At 54.2% G+C, this 12,323-nt stretch overlaps 1 protein-coding gene across 1 annotated transcript in view; it reads left to right on the forward strand.

The window, feature by feature from the left end:
* LOC131901285 (uncharacterized) overlaps positions 1-12,323 on the forward strand; it is a 40,146-nt gene that overhangs the window by 21,524 nt on the left and 6,299 nt on the right. The window contains exon 3 of the mRNA XM_059252495.1: positions 11,295-11,372. Coding sequence (XP_059108478.1) covers positions 11,295-11,372 — 78 coding nt within the window. The remainder of the gene's footprint in view (positions 1-11,294; positions 11,373-12,323) is intronic.

Here is a 12,323-nt window from a genome sequence, read left to right on the forward strand (position 1 = left end):
TTGGTTGGTGTTTTTTTCTTATTTTTTTTTCATGCAGGCTGTTGGGCAGACCCACTCTGTCTGTGGACACTTTTTTCTGTTCCATGGGTCGGGGCCCGTGGAGAGAAATTTGTGTGAGGACACCTGGAATGTTTAGGGAAATCCATAAGGACACACAGGGTGGGTGTGTGCTGTAGGCATCCTGGTGTTAAGAGTGAGAATTGCTTCTTGTCCCTCAGATTCTATGTTACCTGTCCTCGGTCCACTTGGAATCTGTTGAGAGAGCCGAGTCCTGTGTGTTCCTAGGCCCTGCCACAGGTAGGTGGTTGTACACAGAGGATACAGAGAGTTCCATGCCTGACAGGGTCTTGGGGAAGTTAGAGAACGGAAAGAGAAGTTTCCTGAGTGGTGCCTGGTATTTGGTGTAGGGTAGGGTCGGGAGGTGGGAGGTTAGGGGTGGGAGGTGGAGGGCTGTGCAGAGGAGGGAGATTGTGACAGAGGTGGACTTAGGTCAGAATGGTTGCCTGGTGCTGCCTAGGCGACAGTTAAGGTGGGGGCCTGGGCCCAGGGTTTGGTAGGGCAAGAGGGCAGGTGGGTGCAATGTTTCTTCTTTTGATGTGTTCTTGTCTTCACCTCAGGGACCTAGACGCCCTGCCTGTTGAGGCAAGGTTGTGGATGTCCCGGGCTTTATGGTCCCTGCTTCGCATGATGTGGGGCAGCATCCATCTGAACGCTCATCAAGACCAAGGCCAAGGTTTTGGAAGGAAGTCCTTCTTCTCCCATCTTAGTATTAGACCATCGGATTTGGGACACGGGACTAAGGCCGCTGACTCTGCATCCCTTACAAGCATACACAGCTGCCTGCCCTTTTGCCTCGTGTCCATCCTGGAGCGGCCTTCTGCAAGGTGGGAAGCCCGAGCTGGGTCTAGGGTCCCATTGAGTTGGGTGGTCGTCTCCCTTGGTGTAACACCTTCCATCCCACTGCCTTAGAAGAACCGGGTACAGCCTTGGAGGCCCCTCTTGCCGGGCCACCTTGACCTGGAAGCTTGGGTCAGCAGACCCAAGGCCATGCTGGAAGCTGTACTGGTCACCCTGGTGGGTGGAGTCATGTAGACAGCCACTGGATCTCTGAAAGTTGCTGTGTGTGTGTGTGTGTGTATGTGTGTGTGTGTGTGTGTGTGTGTGTGTGTGTGTGTGTGTGTGTGTGTGTGTCTGTGTGTCTGGGGTGAAGGCTGGGCTAGGGCAGGGATGCAGCTGTTAGAATACCCTGGTTTGGCAGCTAGGGGGCGATGCTCTGCCCCTGAACCCCAACCCCATTATTATGTTTCTTTGGCTCCTCCCCTATAGTCCAGATGTGGTTTGTGGAGGACTTCCTTAGGGTGTGGCTCAGACTCTCAAGTGAGCCTGCCCCCACATCCACACACTCACCACTTGGCCCCCTCCTTGACACCCTCCACCACCTGCCCTCTCTCCCTGCACCCCACCATACCCTCAGGCAGGGCCTTCAGGGGCTGGCACAAAGCCGAGTGTGTCAGGGAAGTGCAGTGCATGGAGGTTACAATGGAGGAACCAGTTAAAGTCTGTTACCCCCATCTACACACCACACCCTCACCTTCTGCACACCACTGAATCCCTAGCAGCAGCCCTAGAGTGGCATGTCTGTCCAGTCCTAGCCTAGAAGGTTGTCCTCCATCTTGGAGCTTTGGCTTTTTTTTTTCTTTGTGAAGGGCGGAGAGAGAGCACCCTTCGCCCTTGGCCCTTGTCATTCTCGGTGCCCTGCTGCCATCCCGCGGATTCAGTTTGCCAATTCCGCCAGCAGGTCCCTGTGCTACCCTGGAAATGGAGGCGTGCCGCCTAGGGAAGGGCTCCCGCCTGGGTCCCCCAGGACCAAAGCGGTTCTCTGGCCTGCTCCATGACCCAGGAGAGCTGGAGCAGGAAGCAGGGTCCAGATGACCGGCTCCGGGCGGGCGACACGTGGCTGGCTTGGGGTTCACAGAAGCACAGCCTCCTGGGTCCTGTGGCCGCCATGTCTGGGAGCAGGAGAGGACCTCTCCGCAGGGGATTGTGCAGCCTGGGCTGCATGGGGGTGGTTGTGTGGAACTTTTCCTGCCTCCGTGCCAGCCCGCCTGCCCTTACGGTGGTGCACAAGGCCACCCCGGGACCCCCTAGCTTTTGTCTGAGCCTCCCTAGCAGTATCCACAGCTCACTTCCGGAGACCACACAAAGTCTGCCCTGCATCTCTGGGAGGTGCTCAGGGTCTCAGGCCTGGTTGCTAGCCACCTTGGTCAAATGTCTGTCATCCATTTATCTCCTCCTGCCATCCCCTCTCCTCTCTGGCTGCCTGGACTTCTCTCTGGCTTGCCTTTTGTTTCTTTTACAACTGGATTTTCTCTTGAGTTGTGCTACAGGTTGAATTTAGGCACTGGGACCTGTTAGAAAAGGTTCCAGCTCCAGAGCTACATCCCCAGATCCCTGTAAGGGATCTAGAACCCTCAACTCCCCAATCATCATCCTATTCAACCTGATTGTTCATACCCAGTATGGCAGTGTGGTGGCTCAAGGTGAATTCCAGTAGAAGCATCCAGAACAGTGTTTGGACTCAGGGGTGCTCACAAAGAGGCCAGGCAGGACTTAGGTACCATAGTGGCCAGGTTTCACAGCCCGTGCTTCCCCTGACAAGCCTCCTCTGTGTCATTCAGGATACACATAGTCCTGCCTTCTCCTGCCTAGCTTCATTTGCATTAAACCCAGGAAGAACTCCCACCATCAAAGGTCCAAAAGTCCCCTGTCCTGCATTCTCATGTCCAGACATCATCTCAGCAGGAAGAATACTTAGAGAAGGCTCTGAAATTAACAGAGGGCACTATCTGGAGTCCTACAACTGCTAAGCATGCAGGAGCGCTTTTGTGTATGTGTGTGTGTGTGTGTGTGTGTGTGTGTGTGTGTGTGTGTGTGTACCTGGGATTATTGTGGCCCAGTACTGTGAGAAGTCATAGCAGTGCCTGAGAGGCACAGTATGTACGAGTTATGGTCCTCAGCTCTGGGATGTAGAGGAAGGACAGGTTTGCATGTAGGGAAGCCTTTTAGGGCTCCATCCTTCAGATCCAGCTCAGGTGAGTACAAGGTTTGGAGTGGTGCTTCGTGTGTGGATTAGGGCTCCGGGGCATGCCTGAGCGTGGTTGGTAAGAGCATTGTGTAGGAACCATTGGGAAGGTGGCAGTACCGTCCTTTAAAGTGGCCTGACAGGCAGGTCCATGAAATCAGTTCCTCCACACCCACCCCCATCACCAGGGAGCTCCCTTTTCAGCGCCACAGCAAAGGTCTCCAGGAAGCTTTGTAGAGAGGGAGATTTGGAAGAGCATAGACAGGCTTGTCTCCAGGTGGCAGGGAGAGTGATTTTCTTCTAGGCTTCATCATGGAAGATGTCAGCAGTGTGGAGGAGAGCCTCTGGAGACTTTCAGTGCTCATTGAAGGAAGGCTTCTTGTTGAGGAGTGAAAAGCATTTCCCTACTGAACATGGCCTAGCTAACCTGGATACCAGGGATGGGACTGTACATAGGAGCGAGGGACAGAGAAAGACAGAGATAGAGGTGGAGGTGGAGGTAGAGGAGGATAGATAAATGAGAGAGAGAGAAAGTAAGGCGAGAGCAAATGAGAATCTGCCTGTGGGGTGTTGGGTGTTCTCTAGTTGGTTGGTGTTTTTTTCTTTTTTTTTTTTTCATGCAGGCTGGTGGGCAGACCCACTCTGTCTGTGGACACTTTTTTCTGTTCCATGGGTCTGGGCCCGTGGAGAGAAATTTGTGTGAGGACACCTGGAATGTTTAGGGAAATCCATAAGGACACACAGGGTGGGTGTGTGCTGTAGGCATCCTGGTGTTAAGAGTGAGAATTGCTTCTTGTCCCTCAGATTCTATGTTACCTGTCCTCGGTCCACTTGGAATCTGTTGAGAGAGCCGAGTCCTGTGTGTTCCTAGGCCCTGCCACAGGTAGGTGGTTGTACACAGAGGATACAGAGAGTTCCATGCCTGACAGGGTCTTGGGGAAGTTAGAGAACGGAAAGAGAAGTTTCCTGAGTGGTGCCTGGTATTTGGTGTAGGGTAGGGTCGGGAGGTGGGAGGTTAGGGGTGGGAGGTGGAGGGCTGTGCAGAGGAGGGAGATTGTGACAGAGGTGGACTTAGGTCAGAATGGTTGCCTGGTGCTGCCTAGGCGACAGTTAAGGTGGGGGCCTGGGCCCAGGGTTTGGTAGGGCAAGAGGGCAGGTGGGTGCAATGTTTCTTCTTTTGATGTGTTCTTGTCTTCACCTCAGGGACCTAGACGCCCTGCCTGTTGAGGCAAGGTTGTGGATGTCCCGGGCTTTATGGTCCCTGCTTCGCATGATGTGGGGCAGCATCCATCTGAACGCTCATCAAGACCAAGGCCAAGGTTTTGGAAGGAAGTCCTTCTTCTCCCATCTTAGTATTAGACCATCGGATTTGGGACACGGGACTAAGGCCGCTGACTCTGCATCCCTTACAAGCATACACAGCTGCCTGCCCTTTTGCCTCGTGTCCATCCTGGAGCGGCCTTCTGCAAGGTGGGAAGCCCGAGCTGGGTCTAGGGTCCCATTGAGTTGGGTGGTCGTCTCCCTTGGTGTAACACCTTCCATCCCACTGCCTTAGAAGAACCGGGTACAGCCTTGGAGGCCCCTCTTGCCGGGCCACCTTGACCTGGAAGCTTGGGTCAGCAGACCCAAGGCCATGCTGGAAGCTGTACTGGTCACCCTGGTGGGTGGAGTCATGTAGACAGCCACTGGATCTCTGAAAGTTGCTGTGTGTGTGTGTGTGTGTGTATGTGTGTGTGTGTGTGTGTGTGTGTGTGTGTGTGTGTCTGTGTGTGTCTGTGTGTCTGGGGTGAAGGCTGGGCTAGGGCAGGGATGCAGCTGTTAGAATACCCTGGTTTGGCAGCTAGGGGGCGATGCTCTGTCCCTGAACCCCAACCCCATTATTATGTTTCTTTGGCTCCTCCCCTATAGTCCAGATGTGGTTTGTGGAGGACTTCCTTAGGGTGTGGCTCAGACTCTCAAGTGAGCCTGCCCCCACATCCACACACTCCCCACTTCGCCCCCTCCATGACACCCTCCACTACCTGCCCTCTCTCCCTGCACCCCACCATACCCTCAGGCAGGGCCTTCAGGGGCTGGCACAAAGCCGAGTGTGTCAGGGAAGTGCAGTGCATGGAGGTTACAATGGAGGAACCAGTTAAAGTCTGTTACCCCCATCTACACACCACACCCTCACCTTCTGCACACCACTGAATCCCTAGCAGCAGCCCTAGAGTGGCATGTCTGTCCAGTCCTAGCCTAGAAGGTTGTCCTCCATCTTGGAGCTTTGGCTTTTTTTATTTTTTTTTTTTTTGCTTTGTGAAGGGCTGAGAGAGAGCACCCTTCGCCCTTGGCCCTTGGCATTCTCGGTGCCCTGCTGCCATCCCGCGGATTCAGTTTGCCAATTCCGCCAGCAGGTCCCTGTGCTACCCTGGAAATGGAGGCGTGCCGCCTAGGGAAGGGCTCCCGCCTGGGTCCCCCAGGACCAAAGCGGTTCTCTGGCCTGCTCCATGACCCAGGAGAGCTGGAGCAGGAAGCAGGGTCCAGGTGACCGGCTCCGGGCGGGCGACACGTGGCTGGCTTGGGGTTCATGGAAGCACAGCCTCCTGGGTCCTGTGGCCGGCCATGTCTGGGAGCAGGAGAGGACCTCTCCGCAGGGGATTGTGCAGCCTGGGCTGCATGGGGGTGGTTGTGTGGAACTTTTCCTGCCTCCGTGCCAGCCCGCCTGCCCTTACGGTGGTGCACAAGGCCACCCCGGGACCCCCTAGCTTTTGTCTGAGCCTCCCTAGCAGTATCCACAGCTCACTTCCGGAGACCACACAAAGTCTGCCCTGCATCTCTGGGAGGTGCTCAGGGTCTCAGGCCTGGTTGCTAGCCACCTTGGTCAAATGTCTGTCATCCATTTATCTCCTCCTGCCATCCCCTCTCCTCTCTGGCTGCCTGGACTTCTCTCTGGCTTGCCTTTTGTTTCTTTTACAACTGGATTTTCTCTTGAGTTGTGCTACAGGTTGAATTTAGGCACTGGGACCTGTTAGAAAAGGTTCCAGCTCCAGAGCTACATCCCCAGATCCCTGTAAGGGATCTAGAACCCTCAACTCCCCAATCATCATCCTATTCAACCTGATTGTTCATACCCAGTATGGCAGTGTGGTGGCTCAAGGTGAATTCCAGTAGAAGCATCCAGAACAGTGTTTGGACTCAGGGGTGCTCACAAAGAGGCCAGGCAGGACTTAGGTACCATAGTGGCCAGGTTTCACAGCCCGTGCTTCCCCTGACAAGCCTCCTCTGTGTCATTCAGGATACACATAGTCCTGCCTTCTCCTGCCTAGCTTCATTTGCATTAAACCCAGGAAGAACTCCCACCATCAAAGGTCCAAAAGTCCCCTGTCCTGCATTCTCATGTCCAGACATCATCTCAGCAGGAAGAATACTTAGAGAAGGCTCTGAAATTAACAGAGGGCACTATCTGGAGTCCTACAACTGCTAAGCATGCAGGAGCGCTTTTGTGTATGTGTGTGTGTGTGTGTGTGTGTGTGTGTGTGTGTGTGTGTACCTGGGATTATTGTGGCCCAGTACTGTGAGAAGTCATAGCAGTGCCTGAGAGGCACAGTATGTACGAGTTATGGTCCTCAGCTCTGGGATGTAGAGGAAGGACAGGTTTGCATGTAGGGAAGCCTTTTAGGGCTCCATCCTTCAGATCCAGCTCAGGTGAGTACAAGGTTTGGAGTGGTGCTTTGTGTGTGGATTAGGGCTCCGGGGCATGCCTGAGCGTGGTTGGTAAGAGCATTGTGTAGGAACCATTGGGAAGGTGGCAGTACCGTCCTTTAAAGTGGCCTGACAGGCAGGTCCATGAAATCAGTTCCTCCACACCCACCCCCATCACCAGGGAGCTCCCTTTTCAGCCACAGCAAAGGTCTCCAGGAAGCTTTGTAGAGAGGGAGATTTGGAAGAGCATAGACAGGCTTGTCTCCAGGTGGCAGGGAGAGTGATTTTCTTCTAGGCTTCATCATGGAAGATGTCAGCAGTGTGGAGGAGAGCCTCTGGAGACTTTCAGTGCTCATTGAAGGAAGGCTTCTTGTTGAGGAGTGAAAAGCATTTCCCTACTGAACATGGCCTAGCTAACCTGGATACCAGGGATGGGACTGTACATAGGAGCGAGGGACAGAGAAAGACAGAGATAGAGGTGGAGGTGGAGGTAGAGGAGGATAGATAAATGAGAGAGAGAGAAAGTAAGGCGAGAGCAAATGAGAATCTGCCTGTGGGGTGTTGGGTGTTCTCTAGTTGGTTGGTGTTTTTTTTTTTTTTTTTCATGCAGGCTGTTGGGCAGACCCACTCTGTCTGTGGACACTTTTTTCTGTTCCATGGGTCTGGGCCCGTGGAGAGAAATTTGTGTGAGGACACCTGGAATGTTTAGGGAAATCCATAAGGACACACAGGGTGGGTGTGTGCTGTAGGCATCCTGGTGTTAAGAGTGAGAATTGCTTCTTGTCCCTCAGATTCTATGTTACCTGTCCTCGGTCCACTTGGAATCTGTTGAGAGAGCCGAGTCCTGTGTGTTCCTAGGCCCTGCCACAGGTAGGTGGTTGTACACAGAGGATACAGAGAGTTCCATGCCTGACAGGGTCTTGGGGAAGTTAGAGAACGGAAAGAGAAGTTTCCTGAGTGGTGCCTGGTATTTGGTGTAGGGTAGGGTCGGGAGGTGGGAGGTTAGGGGTGGGAGGTGGAGGGCTGTGCAGAGGAGAGAGATTGTGACAGAGGTGGACTTAGGTCAGAATGGTTGCCTGGTGCTGCCTAGGCGACGGTTAAGGTGGGGGCCTGGGCCCAGGGTTTGGTAGGGCAAGAGGGCAGGTGGGTGCAATGTTTCTTCTTTTGATGTGTTCTTGTCTTCACCTCAGGGACCTGGATGCCCTGCCTGTTGAGGCAAGGTTGTGGATGTCCCGGGCCTTATGGTCCCTGCTTCGCATGATGTGGGGCAGCATCCATCTGAACGCTCATCACTACCAAGGCCAAGGTTTTGGAAGGAAGTCTTTCTTCTCCCATCTTAGTATTAGACCATCGGATTTGGGACACGGGACTAAGGCCGCTGACTCTGCATCCCTTACAAGCATACACAGCTGCCTGCCCTTTTGCCTCGTGTCCATCCTGGAGCGGCCTTCTGCAAGGTGGGAAGCCCGAGCTGGGTCTAGGGTCCCATTGAGTTGGGTGGTCGTCTCCCTTGGTGTAACACCTTCCATCCCACTGCCTTAGAAGAACCGGGTACAGCCTTGGAGGCCCCTCTTGCCGGGCCACCTTGACCTGGAAGCTTGGGTCAGCAGACCCAAGGCCATGCTGGAAGCTGTACTGGTCACCCTGGTGGGTGGAGTCATGTAGACAGCCACTGGATCTCTGAAAGTTGCTGTGTGTGTGTGTGTGTGTATGTGTGTGTGTGTGTGTGTGTGTGTGTGTGTGTGTGTGTGTGTGTATGTGTGTGTCTGTGTGTCTGGGGTGAAGGCTGGGCTAGGGCAGGGATGCAGCTGTTAGAATACCCTGGTTTGGCAGCTAGGGGGCGATGCTCTGCCCCTGAACCCCAACCCCATTATTATGTTTCTTTGGCTCCTCCCCTATAGTCCAGATGTGGTTTGTGGAGGACTTCCTTAGGGTGTGGCTCAGACTCTCAAGTGAGCCTGCCCCCACATCCACACACTCCCCACTTGGCCCCCTCCATGACACCCTCCACCACCTGCCCTCTCTCCCTGCACCCCACCATACCCTCAGGCAGGGCCTTCAGGGGCTGGCACAAAGCCGAGTGTGTCAGGGAAGTGCAGTGCATGGAGGTTACAATGGAGGAACCAGTTAAAGTCTGTTACCCCCATCTACACACCACACCCTCACCTTCTGCACACCACTGAATCCCTAGCAGCAGCCCTAGAGTGGCATGTCTGTCCAGTCCTAGCCTAGAAGGTTGTCCTCCATCTTGGAGCTTTGGCTTTTTTTTTTTTTCTTTGTGAAGGGCGGAGAGAGAGCACCCTTCGCCCTTGGCCCTTGGCATTCTCGGTGCCCTGCTGCCATCCCGCGGATTCAGTTTGCCAATTCCGCCAGCAGGTCCCTGTGCTACCCGGGAAATGGAGGCGTGCCGCCTAGGGAAGGGCTCCCGCCTGGGTCCCCCAGGACCAAAGTGGTTCTCTGGCCCGCTCCATGACCCAGGAGAGCTGGAGGAGGAAACAGGGTCCAGATGACCGGCTCTGGGCGGGCGACACGTGGCTGGCTTGGGGTTCAGGAAAGCACAGCCTCCTGGGTCCTGTGGCCGGCCATGTCTGGGAGCAGGAGAGGACCTCTCCGCAGGGGATTGTGCAGTCTGGGCTGCATCATGGTCATTTTTGGCAAATTTCCTACCCGTGTGCCGGCCCGCCTGCCCTTACCGTGGTGCACAAGGCCACGCAGGGACCCCCTAGCTTTTGTCTGAACCTCCCCAGCAGTATCCACAGCTCACTTCCGGAGACCACACAAAGTCTGCCCTGCATCTCTGGGAGGTGCTCAGGGTCTCAGGCCTGGTTGCTAGCCGCCTTGGCCAAATGTCTGTCATCCATTTAACTCCTCCTGACATCTCTCTCCTCTCTGGCTGCCAGGCCTTCTCTCTGGCTTGCCTTTTGTTCCTTTGACAGGGTTTCCCTTTGAGCTGTGCTTCAGGTGGAATTCAGGGACTAGGACTAGTCAGAAAAGATTCCTGCTACAGAGCCCCATCCCCTGATCCCTACATGTGGTGTGCCAGCCCCGCCCCCCCATCCTCATCCTATGCAGACTGGTTGTGTGTATCCAGTAAGGCAGTGTGCTGGCTCAAAGTGTATCCCAGTAGAAGCATCGACATTGGTGTGCTCACAAAGAGGCCAGGCAGAACTTAGGTACCATGGTGGCCAGGTTTCATGGTCCCTGCCTCCCCTGACAAGCCTCCTCTGTGTCATGCAGGATACATGCAGGCCGCATACTCCTTCTTGTGTTCTCTTGCCTAGCTCCCTTTGCCTTAAATCCAGGGAGAACTCCCAGGGTCAAATGTCGGAAAGCCTCTTGTCCTGCACTCACATGTCCAGGCATCATCTCAGCAGGAAAAATACTTAGAGAAGGCTCTGAAAATAACAGGGCACTATCTGAAGTCCTAGAACTGTGATGTCTCTGTGTGTGTGTGTGTGTGTGTGTGTGTGTGTGTGTGTGTGTACACCTGGCATTATTGTGTTCTAGTACTGTGAGAAGCCATAAGCAGTGCCTGAGAGGCTCAGTGTATAAGAGTTCTCATGGTCAGCTATGGGATATAGGGGAAGGACAGGTTGGCATGTAGGGAAGCCTTTTAGGACTTCATTCTTCAGCACGAGCTCAGGTGAGCACAAGGTTTGGAGTGGTGCATCCTGTGTGTGGTTTGGGCCTCAGGGGCGTCCCAGAGCATGGTGGATGAGAGCATTGTGTAGGAACCATCGGAAAGGTGACAGGACCATCCTTTAGAGTGGCCTGCCAGGCAGGTCTAGGAAGTCAGGGCCTCCACCCCCAGCAGTATGAAGCTCCCTTTTTAGCCTCATCAAATGTCTCCAGGAGGTTTTGTGGAGAGGGAGATTTGGAAGAGCATAGACAGGCTTGTCTTCAGGTGGCAGGGAGAGTGATTTTCTTCTAGGCTCCATCATGGAAGATGTCAGCAGTTTGGAGGAGGACCTCTGGAGACTTTCACTGCTCATTGAAGGAAGACTTCCTGTTGGGAGTGCAAAGCATTTCCCAACTGAACATGGCCTAGCTACCCTGGATACCAGGGATGGGAATGTACATAGGAGCAATCGATAGAGAAAGACAGAGATGGAGGTGGAGGTAGAGGAGGATAGATAAATGAGCAAGAGACAGACAGACAGAGAGACAGAGACAGAGAGACACAGAGAGAGAAAGAAAGAGAGAGAGAGAGAGAGAGAGAGAGAGAGAGAGAGAGAGAGAGAGACAGAAATAGGAGGGGGAAGGAGGAGAGAGAGAAAGTGAGGCCAGAGCAAATGAGAATCTACCTGTGGGGTGTTGGGTGTTCTATAGTTTGTGGCTGTTTTTCATGCAGGCTGGTGGGCAGATCCACTCTGTCTATGGAGACTTGTTTCTGTTCCATGGGTCTGGGCCCCTGGAGGGAATTTTGTGTAGGACACCTGGAATGTTGTGGGACATCCATAAGGACAGACAGGGTGGGTGGGTGCTACAGGCATCCTGGAGTTAAGAGTGAGAATTGCTTCTTGTCCCTCAGCTTTGATGTTACCTGTCCTTGGTCCACTTGAATCTGTTGAGAGAGCTGAGTCCTGTGTGTGCCTAGGCCCTGCCACAGGTAGGTGGGTGTCCATAGAGGATGCAGAGAGTTCCATGCCTGACAGGGTCTTGGGGAAGTTAGAGAACGGAAAGAGAAGTTTCCTGAGTGGTGCCTGGTAGTTGGTGTATGGTAGAGTCGGGAGGTGGGAGGTTAGGGGTGGGAGGTGGAGGGCTGTGCAGGGGAGAGGGATTGTGAGAGAGCTAGAAGTAGGTCAGAATGGTTGCCTGGTGCTGCCTAGGAGACGGTTAAGGTGGGGGCCTGGGCCCAGGGTTTGGTAGGCAAGAGGGCAGGTGGGTGCAATGTTTCTTCTTTTGATGTGTCCTTGTCTCCACCTCAGGGCCCTGGCTGGCCTGCCTGTTAAGGCGAGGTTGTGGAAATACCAGGCCCCCAGTGGTCCCTGCTTCTGGTGATATGGAGCAGCATCCACCTGAATTCACTTCACCATGGAGGCCAAGGTTTTGGAAGGAAGCCCTTTTCTTCTCGTATCTCAATATCAGACCAACGGAGCATGGGACACGGGACTCAGGCCCCTGACCCTGGAGTCTTGACCAGTGCACACAGCGGCCTGCCCTTTTGCCTTGTGTCCATCTGGGAGCGGCCTTCTGCCAGGTGGGACTTCTGTGCTGGACCTAGCGTCTCATGGATTTGGGTGGTCGTCTCACTTGGTTTGAAATCTTCCCGTGTGCTCAGGGTTCTGGGTCACCACCAAGGCACTGCCCTAGCAGGACCAGAGTCAGCCTGAGAGGCCCCTTTTTGGGTGGCCGGCTTGACCTAGAAGGGTGGGCCAGAAGACCCAAGGCCATCCTGGCAGCTGTACTGGTCACCCTGGTGGGTGGATTCATGTAGAAAACTGCTGGAACTCCGAAAGCTGCTTTGTGTGTGTGTGCATGTGTGTATGTGTGTGTGTGTGTGTGTGTGTGTGTGTGTGTGTGTGTGTGTGTGTATGTGTATTGATTGTTTGTGTGTGCC

Source organism: Peromyscus eremicus, unplaced genomic scaffold (genome assembly GCF_949786415.1).
Source record: "Peromyscus eremicus unplaced genomic scaffold, PerEre_H2_v1 PerEre#2#unplaced_70, whole genome shotgun sequence".
Taxonomy (NCBI): domain Eukaryota; kingdom Metazoa; phylum Chordata; class Mammalia; order Rodentia; family Cricetidae; genus Peromyscus; species Peromyscus eremicus.